This window comes from Nycticebus coucang, chromosome 14 (assembly GCF_027406575.1).
Source record: "Nycticebus coucang isolate mNycCou1 chromosome 14, mNycCou1.pri, whole genome shotgun sequence".
In the NCBI taxonomy this organism is placed as follows: Eukaryota; Metazoa; Chordata; class Mammalia; order Primates; family Lorisidae; genus Nycticebus; species Nycticebus coucang.
Genome location: NC_069793.1, coordinates 22,151,912 through 22,168,278, shown reverse-complemented (window position 1 = coordinate 22,168,278; position 16,367 = coordinate 22,151,912). Strand labels below are relative to the sequence as shown.

Here is a 16,367-nt window from a genome sequence, read left to right as displayed (position 1 = left end):
ACTGTGTCCCACATCTCACCCTGTAAGGATCTCACTCTACCAACACACCTGGGATTTCAGCTGCCCAGGCCTATATGTACATTGTCCAGCCGACCTTCTCCATTCCACATACACACTTTGTCCTGCTAACCAGCTCTACCTCATGTACACTTCTGGCACCAGGGCTGGCCCTGTAACCAGTGACAACCACAGAAGAATAGGGGAGATGCAACAGAGCACCAACATTAAAGGATCATGGTACATCTGCCCCTCTCCTGCCTGATCAGGCTTCCAGAATAAGACCCAAATGCACCATCCAGGAACTGTTGCTATCTTCACCAAGCAACAGAGATCCCAGCAGCAGAGAACAGTCTGCTATCTGGTTTGAGCGAAAAGAAGTGACCGCAGATGAGAAAGCATCAGCATAAAAACTCCAGCAAGATGAAAAACAGGTTGTCTCAAACCCCCAAAAGATCATGATAGAGCTCCAGTAGAGAACGCCAACCAAAAGAAAATTATTGATATAGAATTCAGATTATAGATGGCAAGTATGATGACTGGAATTGAGATGGTAGAAACTATCTCAAACCAAAAAATTAATTCAGGACATGAACAAAAAATTCACTAAAGAGATAGGTAACATTGGAAAAGAGAGAACTTTCAAAATGAAAGAGCTGTTTATGGAATTTCTAAACACATCACAAAGTTTTAACACAAGCAGAAAAAAATTTCAGAACTTGAAGAGGATTTTGAAGTAACCTAGTCAGTAAAAAATGCAGAAAAAAAGAACAAAGAAGAATGGACAATCACTGTGAGAAATAAGAGATTATGCAAGGCAAACTAACATAAGAATTGTAGGTATCCCTGAGAGAAAAGACAAGCAATAAGCACAGAAAACCCATTTGAGAGAATAATAAGGGAAAGCTTTCCTGGTATTGCAACTGGTTTAAATATCCAGGTACAAGTTGGTCATTGAACACATGGAAGACTCATAGCAAATAGGATATAACCAGGAATAGTCATCAGCTCAACCAAAGTCAGAGTGAAGGAGAAAATCCTACAAGCTGCGAGATAAAACCAAGTTACTTAACAAAGGAAAACCCCCATCAGATTAACACAGACCTCTCGACCTTTTAAGCCAGCGGGGATTGGGGTCGTATTTTTAGACAGAATAACTACATTTCATAAATGAAAAAGAAATGAAGTCTTTCCCAGACAAGCAAACACTAAGGAAACTTGTTACCATGAGACCTCCCCTACAAGAAGTGCTTAAAAGTACTTTATACATGGAAAAGAATAATCAATACCTACCAATGGAAAATCACCCAAAAGTTGAAGTTCACAACTCTGTTAAAACAGTAACACAAAGGAGAAAACAAAACATGATGAACAGAAGGATATCTCACATACCAATACTAACATTGAACATAAATTATCTTAATTCTCCTTTTAAAATACATAGACTGGCTCAGTGTATCAAAAACTTCACCCTAAGTAACTGCTCTAGGAAACCTATCTAACTTACAAGGATAGTCTTAGACTTAAGGAAAAGGGATGGAAAAAAATATTCCACAAGAATGGAAACTAAGGCGGGGCACAGTGACTCACGCCTGCACTTGGGAGGCTAAGGTGGGTTGATGGCCTAAGCTCACAGGTTCAAGACCAGCCTGAGCCAGAGTGAGACCCCATCTCAAAAATAGCCAAGCATTGTGGTGCACACTTGTAGTCCCAGCTACTTGGGAAGCTGAGGCAAGAGGATCACTTGAGCCCAAGTGTTCGAGGTTGCTGTGAGCTTTGACACCATGGCACTCTACCAAGGATGACCAAGTAAGACTCTTGTCTCAAAAAAAAGTTAGCAGGAGTAGTGATTCTTGTATCAGGTAAAATAGACTTTAAATCAACAATCGTTGGAGAAAAAAAAGATAATGATGATCATTATATAATGACAAAGGGAATATTCAGCAAGAAGATGTAACATTCCTAAACATATATGCTCCTAACACAGGAGCTCCCAATTCATAAATAAAATGCTACTAGATCTAAGCAAAGAAATAAAGGACAATACCACAATTACAGGGACTTCCACAATTCACTGTCAGAACTGGACAGATCATCAAGGCAGATCAACAAAGAAACACTGCCCTTAAAACTCTAGGACAAATGGACCTAACAATTATCTTTAGAACATTCTGCCAAATATGCATTCTTCTCAGCACCACATGGGACATTTTCCAAGGTAGATCATATGTTAGCCCACAAAAGAAGGCTCAGCAAATTCAGAAAAATCGAAATTATTGCATGTGTCTTCTCAGATCACAATGGAATAAAAGTAGAAATCAACCCCAAGAGCAACTCTCAAATCTACAGTCATGGAAATTAAACAGTCTGCTACTGATCAATCCTTGGGTCAGTCATGAAATTAAGGTAGAAATCAAAGGATTTTTTTTTTGAACTGAACAACAATCATGACATGACACAAGCATCCAGAATTTACAAGATACAGCAGACTCGGTGTTAAGAGGGAAGTTCATAGCTTTAAATGCTTCCATCAACAAAACAGAAAGATCACAAATTAATAACCTAATACCACACCTCCAGGGTCTAGTGAAAGAAGAACTAACTGAACCCAAAACTAGCAGAAGGAAAAAAATAACAAACCTCAGAGCAGAACTAAATGAAATAGAAACCAAAAAAGTAACAGAAAAGAGCAGTGACTCAAACTTGGTTCTTCGAAAAGAAACAAAATTGGGTGGTGCCCATAACTCAGTGGGTAGGGCAGCTGCCACATACACCCAGGCTGGAAGGTTTGAACCCAGCCCAGGCCAGCTAAACAACGACAACTGCAACAAAAAAAATAGCCAGGCGTTGTGGTGGGAACCAGTCCCAGCTACTTGGGAGGCTGAGGTCAGAGAATTGCTTAAGCCCAAAAGTTGGAGGTTGCTGTGAGCTGTGACGCCACAGCACTCTACCAAGGGAGACAGTCTCACTAAAAAAAAAAAAAAAAAAAAATTTGATAAACCACTAGCTAGATTAACCAGAAATAGAAGAGAAAGGACCCAAATAAGCTCAATTGAAATGAAAAAGGAGACATCGCTACTGATTCCACAGAAATATAAAATATCCATGAATACTACAAAAATCTTCATGCACACAGATGAGAAAATTCAGAAGAAATAAATTCCTGAAAAATGTGCAACTTCTCAAGCCTGAATCAGGAAGGAATAGAAATCCTGCACAGACCAATAATAAGCAGTGACATCGAAGCAGTAGGAAAAAATTACCAACAAAAACAACCCTGAATCAGATGGATTTTACTAGCAAAATTCTACCAGATCCACAAAGAACTGGTACCTGTCCTACAGAAATTATTCTGTACCACCAAGGAGAGAATCCTTCCTAACTTATTGTGTGAAGCCAGTATCACCTTTATATGTACTAAAGATGGCAAAGGACACGCACACACACACACACAAAGAAATATATAGATCAATTATACCTGATCAACATAGAAATTCTCAACAAAATACTAGCAAACTGAACATAACAGAACATCAAAAAGATAATTTACCATGATTAAGTAGCTTTCATCCTAGTGTTGTAAAGCTGCTTTAACATACACAAATCAAGAAACGTGATTCACCACTTAAACAGAAGCAAAAATATAGACTACAGGATCATCTCAATAGATGCAGGAAAAAGCATTCAATAAAATTCAGCACTCTTTCTTGACTAAAAACCCTCAACAAATTAGGCATAGAAGTAACATACACATTTCACAATTATAAAAGCCATGTGAAAAACCCACAGCCAACATCATACTTATTGGGGAAAAATTGAAAAGCATTTCCCTAAGAACTAGAACAAGACAAAGGTGCCCATACTTACATTTCTGTTCAACGTAGTCCTGGAAGTCCCAGCCAGAGCAGTCAAGGAAGAGAAAGAGATAAAGGGAATCCAGATTGGGAAAGAGGAGGTCAAACTATCCCTGTTTGCTGATGATATGGACTTGAGTCTAGAAAACACTACAGGCATCACCAAAAGACTCCTAGAATTGATAAATTCAGCAAAGTTTAAGATTACAAAATCAGTATATACAACAGCATTGTATAGCATTTTTGTGTTCTAATCACAGTCAAGTCAAGAGGCAATCAAGGACCCATTGTATCTACAAAAAAAGTAAAACATCTAGGATTAAACCATGAAGGTGAAAGATTTCTGCAAGGAGAACACTGATGAAAAGAATCATAGGTGATGCAAACAAATTGGAAAACATCTGTGCTCATGGATTGGTAGATCAACATTGTTAAATGTCCATATGAGAGATTTAAAAAAAAAAAAAAGTCCATATGGCCCAGAAGAAAATGTGGGAAAAAGTCTTGTAGACTACAGCTAAGCAAAAAAATTGAGTAAGACTCCAAAAGTAAATAGAGCAATAAGGTAAATAAATAAATGGGACTTACAGAGTTTCTGCACAGCAAAGGAAGTAAGCAGCAGAGTAAATAGACATCCTGTACAATGAAAGAAATATTCACAGACTGTATGTACAGCTAATATCCAGAATCTTCAAAGAACTCAAACCAGCAAGGAAAAAATAACCCCATTTAAAAATGGTAAAAGACTTGAACAGAAGTTTTTCAAAAGAAAATAGGGCCAGATTTGGTGGCTCATGCTCATAGTCCCAGTACTTCGGGAGGCCAAGTCAGGAGCCTCTCTTGAGCCCAGTAGTTAGAGACCAGCTTGGGCAATATAGTAAGACCTTGTCTCTACAAAAAAAATTTTTTTTTAATTAGCCAGGTGTTGTGACATATGCTTGTAGTCCCAGTTACTTGGGAGGCCAAGTTCAGAGGATTGCTTGAGCAATAGACAGAAGGCCAAGAAACATGAAAAAATGCTCAACATCACTAATAATCAGGGAAATGCAAATTAAAACCACAATAAGATACCACCTTACTCCTGTCAGAGTGGCCACTATTAAAAAGTCAAAAAGAAGGCCAGGCGTGGTGGCTCAGGCCTGTAGTTCCAGCGCCCTGGGAGGCCAAGGCAGGTGGATTGCCTGAGCTCAGTTTTCGAGACCATCCTGAGCCAATGTGAGCCCGAGTGAGACCCCATCTCTACCAAAAAAAGCCAGACATTGTTGGCAGGCACCTGTAGTTCCAGCTACTTGGGAGGCTAAGGGCAAGAGAATTGCTAAAGGAAGCAAAGAAAAAAGAAAATTTAAAAAAAAAAAAAAAAAAACTTCAAACTAAGATGAGTGAAAGCCAGTTGAAAGCAACATTAAAAAAAGAAAAAAAAAATTGATGCTGGCATGGATATAGAGAGAAAGGAACACTTGCACACTGCTGATGGAACTACGAGTACAACCTCTAGGAAAACAATATGAAGATTCCTCCAAGAAATACATGTAGACTTACCATGTGATCCAGCAATCCTTCTACTGGGCATCTACCCAGAGGAAAAGAAGTCATTTTATAAGAAAAGTCACTGTGGGCGGCGCCTGTGGCTCAAGGAGTAGGGCGCCGGTCCCATATGCCGGAGGTGGTGGGTTCAAACCCAGCCCTGGCCAAAAAAAAATCACAAAAAAAAAAAAAAAAAAAAAAGAAAAGTCACTGTACAAAGCCAGGCATGGTGACTCATGCCTGTAATCTCAGCACCTCTCAGAGTGCTACAAATAGCCAAGCATTATGATGGGCACCTGTAGTCCCAGCTATATAGGAGGCTGAGGCAAGAGAATCACTTGAGCCCAAGAGTTAGAGGTTGCTGCAAGCTACGATGCCACAGTACTCTCCTGAGGGTGACAAAATGAGACTATCTCAAAAAAGAAAACACACCTCTATGCTAATGATTACTGTAGTACAGTTCACAATTGCAAAGATGTGGAGTAAACCTAAGTGTCTATTAGTTTATGAGCTAATAAAGAAAATGTGGTATAAACAGTGTGCCCAAAAACTGTATACACATTTTAAGAAAAAAAATGTATATTAAATGTGTAATACTCAAGTCATGTTTAACTTCGGCAGTTATAAAAGGTGCTCAACATGACTTGTATTCATCTTTTGTTTTCAGTATTAAATATTATAATTGAAATACAGTTTTTTTCTCTGCGGCACCCTCTGTGTATTCCATGGGTTGGATGCTACTCATCTGTAAAAGAGAATTAAGTACTGTCTTTTGCAGCAACTTGTGTGGAACTAGAAACCATTAGCCTAAGTGAAGTATCTCAAGAATGGAAAAACAAACACTACACGTACTTTCTAATAATTGGGAACTAAACAGTGTGCATACATGGGCACAAGAGATGTAAAGGACATAGGAAACCACGAGGGGGGCACAAAGGGTGTGGAGGGGGATAGAAAGTAAAACCTTACCTATCAGGTACAGTGAACACTGTGCTGGTGCTGAAAGTAGCCATGTAACAAAAACATTTGTAACCCCCCTAATAGTTTGAAATTTAAAAAAAAAAAAGAAAATTTTATACTATACTAGTAATTCTATTTGTTGTAATTTACTGTAAGTAAATCATCTTAACAGGTGTCAAAGATATAAGCATAGAAACATTGATCATGGGATTGCTTATCAGAGTAGAAATTTGTAAACAACCTAAACGTTGTAATTGCCTAAATAAATTACAGCATGCCTGTGCTGTGTAGTAGGTATCCAAGAAATCTGTAATATAATAGCATATAGAGAGAATATTTTAATTTTTTTAAAGTAGTAAATATGCTGTATTCTATCCACTACATTTTTTCACGTTTTTAAATCTCTCAATTGAGATGCATCTTACAACTGACAATACCTTACATAATAAATGGCACTTTTCTTCTTTCTTAAATTGTGTAAAATAATGAATAGCTTACAGTTGACAGAATCATAGATTTGATGAAATATGATATAATAAACATACACATAGAAAAAGCTACAAAGAAATATACCAAAATAATTATAAGTGGTCATCCTGGAGGTCTGATAGAGCTGTAGATGAATTTTATTTTCTTTTATTTGGCTTTTCCATTTTCTAAGTGTTTTACATTAAGCCTACATTACTTGTATAAACAAAAACCTAACATTTTATAAGTGAAAATTCAAGCTGATATAGTTGAGATGATACGAGAACACTTAAGCAGTTTTAAATGGATTCAAGTTGGTATGCCCTAGTAGGACACATTGAGTAACTTGAGTATGCCTGCAAATGAAATCAGGGAACCACTTACTAGCATTAATGTGAAATGTTCTAAAGCATGGAGGAGGTGCAAAAATACTAGAGAGATTCAGTATCCCAGTTTTCAAAAATATGCATTCTGTCCCCTTCATGCTAAATACTGAGAAAGTTTTAAAGCAAATTATTAGATCGTTTGTGAACCCATAGGGGGAACATAGAGATTATTAAGAGCCATTGTAGATTTACTAAAAAATACAACAATGCTTAACTAATTTCATTTCCTTTTTTGGTTAGGGCTGCTAGACTGGAAGACCAGGGAAGTGCCATAGAGATAATGTAACTGGATTTCAGCAAGGCATTTAACAGAGCCTCTTATGATATCCTTGCGAACAAGATGGAGAGATCTGGTCTCAGCCTTCCCATTGCCTACAGGATAAAGTCCAGACTTTCTAGTGTGGCATACAAGACCCTTTACAACTCGGCCTCTCTCTACCCTTCAGCACCATTGTCTGAACCAACCATGTTCTTATTTTACCTCTGTGCCTTTGTGCATGCTATTCCATCTGCCAGGAATGCCCTTAACACTTCCTCTACAGTGCTAAATGTCACTCATCTTTAAACTTCAAAATCAAGTGCCATCTCTCTACCTTCACTCTAGCACTTATCCTGTTGTATTATATGATAATGGATCCTTTATGTTTGCCTTCCTCACTAGACTGTGAGCCCAAGAGCAGGCTATCTTATTACTCTTGTCTGTATCCCTAGTGTTTTACACAGTTCCCAGACCCTTATGATAGGAGTTCAATAAATATTTATAAAATGAATTCCAAAATATAAAAGAAAAAAATTTTTGTGAATATTATGATTAAAGTTTTTAATTTAAGCAGTTTATTTAAAACTCTTCTAAACTATTTTTTTCTGTTTTATTAAAATCTCAATCTAAACCTCTACCTGTACCTCAAACAGGTTTCTGTTGTTGGTAAATTCCTACAATATAAGAAGTGCTATATAGAACTTAAGTTCTCCTTCCTGCCCATTTCATTATGATTCCCTCAGAAGAATCCTTCCCAAAAAAAACAGTTCTGCTGTCTTCTTAGGAACTTGGTCTAAGTAAAGGGCCTGAGCTCAAAAGGTAATACCTGTGAAGGATGCTAATAAACAGAGCTTTCAAAGCCCTGAATAGTTTTATATAGTGAAAGAAACCTAGATCTCCATCCCCGCTCAGCAATCCACTAGCCTTGTGACCTTGGGCAAGTCCCTTAATTTCTCTGAGCCTTCATTTTCTCATCTGAGAAATAAGGATTAAAATTTTATCTCATGAGACCAGGCCAGTGGCACATACCTGTAATCCTAGCACTTTGGGAGACCAAGTCAGGAGGATCATTTGAGGCCAGAAATTCAAGACCAGCCTGAGCAAGAGCAAGACCACATCTTTACAAAAAGTAGAGGAAAAAATTAGCCGGGTTTGGTGGCATGCACCTATAGTCCCAGCTACTCCAGAGGTTTAGGCAGAAGGATCACTTGAGCTCAGAGGAGTTTGAGGTTGCAATGAGCTGTGAGGATGCCACTGCACTCTAGCCAGGGCAACAGAGTGAGACTCTGTCTCAAAAAAAAAGGTACCTCATGAGGTTAATGATGTAAAGCACTTAGCACAGGACCTGAACACATAAGTGCTCTTAAAATAAATGATAACCTGGCTGGTCCAAGTGTAATGGTATTTACAACTAATTGATCACAGTCAGTTACAGATGTCTTTGTTCCTTCTCCACTCCCACTACTTCACTTACCTAGCTTTAAGGAAAATAGTGATGATGACCTTTTATTAGCATCATTATTTTACACCCTGCTGCTCCTCTTTACAGCAGTGATTCTCTACTTGGGGTGATTTGGGGCCCCCATGGGACATCTGGCAGTATCTGGAGCTGTTTTCCAGATGTTTTAATCTGAAGGAGGGTGCTACTAAGATCTAGTAGAGACCAAAAGTGCTAAACATCCTTCAGTGCACAGGACAGTCCCTTAGCGAAGGATTATCTAGCCCCAAATGTCAATAATGCCAGGTTGAGAAACACCACTTTCAAGATATATACATCTACTGACTTAAGTTAGAGTTGTCCTTATGAACTCAAAATTTACAAAGGTAAAAATTAAGTTAAATGAGAATGTTAACATCAAAGAATATCTTAACCTTTATTTCATGTTGATCAATCTTAATTCCAGAAAAGGACAAATTTATTTTTACTTCATTTATCTTTGAGATTACAGCTTGACTCAATCTTTATTCCCATTGCTGTGTATGATAAGATTTTAATTAGATCTATAGAACATGGAAACTCTAAAGACTGGAAGAATGACTAGCACCTCTAAATATACCAGTTTGGATAAAGTAATCACCAGGATATAAGTCACTTCGGGTTCTGTTCCTTTGTAATTGTGTAGATTCATGACATACTTTGCTTCCAGGGAAAAAACGTGACTACCAGAGTCTGGGATGGCCCAGCCCAGATGAGTGCCTCAAACTCCGCTGGGTAGAGCTGACTGCCATTGTGAGTACCTGGCTTGCAGTTTCTTCAAAAAACATTGAGTGAGTATCTTAAGCTTCTCTCTCTTTCATGATATTTGTGTTCCAGTGAACCCACTGGGCCTCAGGTGACTTCAGGGGTGCCCTCTTTGTCAGCAGCTATAAGAAGAGTTATCCCTTCTAGAGCTAGTGATTTAAGTGATAACGATGGCTGACCACAGCCCCCAGATAGAGCCCACCTACCATAGTGAAGAAGTGAGTATGCCCCGCCTTCTCGGTGCCTTTACCCACATTGTAAGCTATCCAGAAGTCTCATATAACTTGCTCAGTTTGGGCTGAAGGCTGGATCCCTCCTTATAAAGGCATAAAACCTCTCTCATAGACATCATGCATTTGTAGGGGAGCCAGAGCAAATCCAGATTTGCAAACACCTGCCAAGACACAGGCAAGATGGTCTCTTCAGTAGCTGTTTTTGCCTCATTAGGCACTCATTCTCTTTTTGCTGGCCCCTTTTCTTCCCTTTATATGCTGGAGTTCCCCAGGATTTACCACTTAGTGTTCTTATTTTATAATCACTCCTACTCAGACTAAACTACTCCAAGAACCTCAGTCACCACTGATACATTGAAAACTCCGACATTGGAATCTCCAGACCAGAAGCTTCTTCAAAGCCCTCAACTTATTTTTCCAGTTATCTAGCTGACCTCTCTGTCTAGATTGCTCTTTGGTACCCCAAGCTCAAGGGAATTAAACTCATAATTTTCTTGCCCATTCTCCATCTAAAAATTCATTTGTTTGATTTTTCTTTTTCTATTTTTAGTAAACACCTCCAACTGTTCTTAAGCCAGAAACCTGGGAGTTTTCATTAACAATTCTCTCTTCTCACCCCTCAGTCCCAACCTACTATCAATTTTTATCACTTTTACTCTCTGAATACTCTTCAAAACCACCTCTCTGTCTCCATTGCTGCCACATTAAGTCAGCACCACTGTGTCCATATAGGTTCATGTAGTGGGCTGGTCCTGGTCCTCTGGCTCTGTTGACTCTTGCCTCTATTCAGTGCACTCTCTTCACAGTGCCCAGAATGCCCCAGGTATAAATACCAGCTTCTTCTCAGCTGGTCGGTTCATATTCATTTTCTGGTCTCAGATGCTTCTTTAGGGAGTCCTTTACTAGTCACCTCCTTCCCCCATCAGTGCAGAGGAAATGTATATACCCCACTATGGTGTGCTCTCATTGCATCATGTTTTCATCTTTTACAACTTACCAAATCTATAGTAAGTGAATTACAAGACAAAGAGCATGACAACAGCCAGGCCTGAGTAGTCTGGCTCATTGTTACAGTCCTAGTATTAGACATGTAATAAGCTCCAAATAAATAAATAATGAATGAATGTTTGCCTAATAACAGTTAAGCTTTTTAAATAGCTAGAAGTAAAACGTGTCAGTGCCAATTTGTCCTATCAGTGCAGATGATAGTCTATGACATTTAGCTTGTATATGACAGGAAAATGACCACTTTGGAACCATGGAGGGAAATACTTTAATCTCATGCATAAATACAGTGTCTAGCTCTTTCTGTATAAAATTTACTGTCTAAGCTGTAGGTACATTTTCTCTGGGGACATGTTCTTCTGTGAATAAAGGAAAAGCAAAAGATAGGCTTGGTGCCTGTAGCTAAGCGACTAAGGCCCTGGCCACATGCACTGGGGCTGGCAGGTTCAAACCCGGCCCAGGCTTGCTAAACAGCAGTGACAACTACAACAACCACAAAAAAAAAAAAAAAAAAATAGCAGGGCATTGTGGTGGATGCCTGTAGTCCCAGCTACTTGGGAGGCTGAGGCAAGAGAATCGCTTAAGCCCAAGAGTTTGAGGTTACTGTGAGCTGTGACACCACAGCACTCTACCACAGGCAACATACTAAAACTCTGTCTCAAAAAAAATGCAAAGTAATACCAATTGTGGGCATTTACCACTATACCCTGGAAATCTTAAAAGAAAACTTTCCTGGTTTAAAACCTCCCCAGGCAGGGGATAAATATTGAGGCTATGACATTTAGCTGACTGTTAACACTTTCTCTCTATCCACACAAATTTCCCATAGCTAATGTGGTAACCTCCATTTTTCAGCATCACAGAACACATAGATTTTGCTACTCCAATACAACAGCCAGCAATGGAACCTCTTTGCAATGGCAATCTCCCCACAAGTATGCATACCCTAGACCACTTGCATGGAGTTTCCAACCGAGCCAGCCTGCACTACACGGGTGAGAGTCAGTTAACAGAGGTGAGTACTCGGCTGTGGTCAGCCTGTCTGTATCTTTTAGCCTCACAGTTAGGATGCGTCTGATAGCAGAAAACACAAATTGTCAGACATTACCAAGAGAAAAAAAAAAAAGGCCTTTTTTTGATTGTCCATTATCTAGGTGAATTTTAGGCCACATCTAATTTCTTTTGGGCCCAAAGAAAAATATTTGAGGCAGTCATTTCCTTTGTTAACACTTTTGAGAAGGAAGAAAAAGAAGCAGAAGGCTGACTTAGCAAAAGAATATACCTAGAAGAACTGGAAAGACGTCATAAACCCCAACAGTAGAGGATGGGTTAAATATATTTTGGTGTAAGCTATTATACAATGGAAAGATGTAGTAGAAATATACTATTAGCATGAGGAAATTTTCAGGATATGTTACATGAAAACATAGGTAATAGTATATAGTAATTTCATGTTTTGTGAGAAAAACAATATATGTATACATAGAAAAATACCCAAAAGGCATATATAAAGTTATTAACAGTGGTTGTTAATTAGTTTATAACAGTGGTTGTTTAATAACTTTATATATGTCTTTATAGGTTTCAGTAACAAGATTACAAATAGTTTTTATTTTCTTTATTTACCCTGCTTTCTAATGTTGCTATAATGAATATACTTAACAATCTGTAATCTTTATTAAATGAGAGGGGACGGAAGGGATGGTAAAATGGCCTTAGATGTGTCTCCCACAGATTCCCTCACCAGCAATACCACAGCATGTATCCTAGAGGAACAGTGTCTTTCTGTGGTGCGGTGCCCAACTCAGCATCAGCAGCACCATCTAGATCCTGCCTCACTTTCGTTCTTCTGATCTACCATCTCTCTCCCTGTTTCAGGTACTGCAAAATCTTGGCAAAGACCAATATCCACAACAGTCACTTGAACAGATTGGCACCCGAATTGCCAAGGTTTTGGAAAAGGTAAGTCACCCACAGAAAAGCTGGAAACTATTGCCCGTCTTCTTAATTCTTCTCCAGACTATTTGCTCCTAAGTGGCTCTGACCTCTTGTTAGTTACTTAGCACTTGATGACTGAAAGCATAACACAAAATAACTCCACTCAGAATGTTTCCATCACTTTTCCATCATTCAGTTGGTATTCCTTTTTGCCACTTCACTTACCTTCTGTTGGGAAACTATCCTTGTTTCACAGCTTTGTCAGTTTCCTGTTCTTTTCTCCGTGGGAGTATAGAGGTAGTGTTACTAGAAACCATGCAGTCTAGGTATATGAAATAACACAGGTATTCTAATGCTGAAGAGTACTTCGAATTTCGTGGTAGATGGGAAACACATCTTGGAGTATCTTTTCTCTTGAAATCATGGAATAAAACATTTACAAAACTGCATTTTCATACGGCCTACAGAAAACAAAATTGAGAGTCTCTAAGACTACTTATCTACCTCTGAGGGATTATTTGTGTAAAGAGGAGGGGGTTTTATATTTTAATTTGATTATTTTAGTTAAGAACCTCTACTTTATTGCTGTACAATATTGAGGAGCTAAGTCATTAAGAGAATCAATTCAGTTTGGAATCTGAACGTGCATTGTGAAACAGCAGCTTCCTTCCTCATCTGGGTATCACACCTAGAAAAACCACTAGCAAACTCTAATTATAATGAAATTAGGACATAGATATGATCCCCACGCTCCAAAAAATAAGGACTGCCAAAAGTATTGAAGTGACACATAAGTCATACAGGATTAATTGTCGAAGAAACTGAGCAGGGTTAACAATTTCAGAAAACATCAGCAAAAATACACTACCTGAAGAAACGTTCTTCAAACATCCCAGCCAGGAAAATCCTAAGTAACAAAAACAGAACAGACACAACATTGATATAAAAATCTAAGAAAACCATAGGAAAGAGCAGCAAAACGTACCAAAGAACACTCAGCAGAAAAATACTGTCAATGGAACAGATATAATTCAGATGAAACTTTTCTCCATGAATTAAAAAAATCACACTGAACAATCACCTTTATTAAAAAAAGATCACCGGGCGACGCCTGTGGCTCAAGGAGTAGGGTGCCGGTCCCATATGCCGGAGGTGGCGGGTTCAAAACCAGCCCCGGCCAAAAACCACAAAAAAAAAAAAAAAATCACCATGCCAAAATACAAAAACATAGGGGCGAGCTTAGCAGGGATATATGAAATATGTGAAACTTGAGTAGCAGGCCAAACACAGGACAGTAGTAGAACACACTAGTCACAGAAATGACAGAACTGGGGAGCAGGAACAAGAACAAACAGAAAGGACGTGTGGGCGAGAAATGACAAAAGTGACCAAAATGAAATGTAGAGGTAAGAAGATTCGAAGAGAGTATGTTCAGGAAGAACACATCGAAGGCTTATTTTATTTCTGTAAAGTATATTCTGTTAAGAGGGCCTACTATGTGCCAGAGAAAACTGATCATCCGCGACAGTGAACAGCAATGCTTGTTTAAGCAACATTATTCAACTTTAAAGACAAAGAGTCCTTGACTTTTACTTCTAACATGGTGATATAGTCTCCCAGAAAGATCCTTCCACTTTGGAATAACTATATCCTTTATGTCAGGACGTATATTTTTTGAATAATTGCTGGTCTCAAAAGGAGTAGGTTGCTAAAGAGCTCTTCTTTCATTGACAAAAACAAAGATTTGACGTGTGAACTAGCTGAGAGCTGGTCCTTCAGGAGACCGATCCATCTTGGGGAGAGATGTTGATAAGCTCTCTGGGTACCGAACCTCAAGCCAAAGACTAGAAAGCTGAGCCTTATACCTCCACCCTGAAGTGATAACAAGTCATGCAAGAACAATTTAAATCAGAATTAGAAAAGCTAAAACGAGGTAATTGGCTAAAGGTAGATTTGAAAAGACAGTATTCACAGTATTGGAACAAATCGTAAATAAAGAAATTATTTCCAAATGAAGATAAAACATGAAGGGACATAAGTGACTCAATTCTGTAAGATAATAGAGTAACATATTTAGAATTCTTAAAGGAAAAAAATGTAAGACAAGGACTTTTTGTGCTACCAAATTGACTATCAGTATAGAATTCACAAATTGTAAGGAACATGCAATGAATATTATTTCCATGAGCTCCTTCCTAAGAAGGCTGACTATTGGAGAATGAGCTTCAGACAGCCAAAATGACCAGAACAGCACTGGTGTAAGGATCTAGTAGCAAGCCTTATATACTTGCCTGTAGACCCAATGGCTATAAGGGAGACAATACCCTATATAATAGTATGTACAGATGCTTCTCAGCTTACAGGGGGGTTATATCCTTACAAACCCATCATAGGTTGAAAATACCTTAGGTCAAACAACATTTAATGTACCTAAACTACTGAATATCATAGCTTACTCTACCTACCTAAGACATGCTCAGAACACAGCATATAGTAGCGTGTCGGTCGTTTACCCTCGCAGTCGTGTGTCTGAGAGAGGTTCATACTACTTTTTACTATAGGGATGTTCTTTTCACAGTATTCTAAAATCGAAAAATCATAAGGTAGGAATTGTTTGTACTCTGAAAATATAGGTATAGTGCATTTACCAAAAAATGAGAGAATGGGAGAATACCTAAAAGGTAAAATAAGTTTACTTAATTGATTACTTAATAGTAACTAGTGGAAATTTTAAAATGGCACTTCAGATCAGGTGCTAATGGAGAAGAAAGGCAGAAATGTAAGAAAAGACCATAGTTCCCATATTGCTCATAGTAGGTAGCCAATCTAATATAGCCCCCAAAAAATGTGGAGGAGGGAAGAGCAATGGACTTATGTAAAAGCATTACTATATAGCTGCAATACAAAGCTTCCTAAATACCAAAGATAAACTGAAAAAAGTATATAAATTAAATAGGCAATATAATAAAGGAATATATATATACACATATTACAGACATGTTCAAAAGACCAAGGACAAACATATTATTCATAGCCATAAATGCAAGTGGACTTATCTCACTCTTGTTCTCATTAAAAGAACAAGATTTTCAGAGTGGCAAACATAACCAAACATTATGCTATATTCAAGAAATACATCTTAATAAAATTTAATAAGATTTAAAGTAAAAATAAAAGCACTTTATGTCCATACCTAACAAGGAAACATTTAGTCCAAAAGCTTGAAATGACAAATATACTTTATGATGCTAAAAACTACAGTTCACAATGAAATTATAATTGTTATTAACACATGTATTTATTTACCCAATAATTGAGAAACTAGTTTCATAGAGCAGAAACTAAAGGAGGTTCAGAGAAATAGGTTAAAATACACCCTAAAATAGTGGACAAAAATTAGTAAGAATATAAAAGACTTAAGTAGCATAATCAGTAAAATAGATCTTGTTAAGTATATTAAAATCTGAACTTGGATAATAGAAAATATACTTGAACACAGAA

At 38.0% G+C, this 16,367-nt stretch overlaps 1 protein-coding gene across 3 annotated transcripts in view; it reads left to right on the top strand.

The window, feature by feature from the left end:
- Positions 1–16,367, top strand: part of TTC17 (tetratricopeptide repeat domain 17) — a 123,429-nt gene that overhangs the window by 77,385 nt on the left and 29,677 nt on the right. For 2 of the 3 annotated variants that reach the window (XM_053561970.1, XM_053561969.1), the window contains exons 20-22: positions 9,596–9,716; positions 11,784–11,943; positions 12,807–12,890. In XM_053561970.1, the coding sequence (XP_053417945.1) occupies positions 9,596–9,716; positions 11,784–11,943; positions 12,807–12,890 (365 nt within the window). The other variant, XM_053561971.1, reaches the window with a different exon arrangement.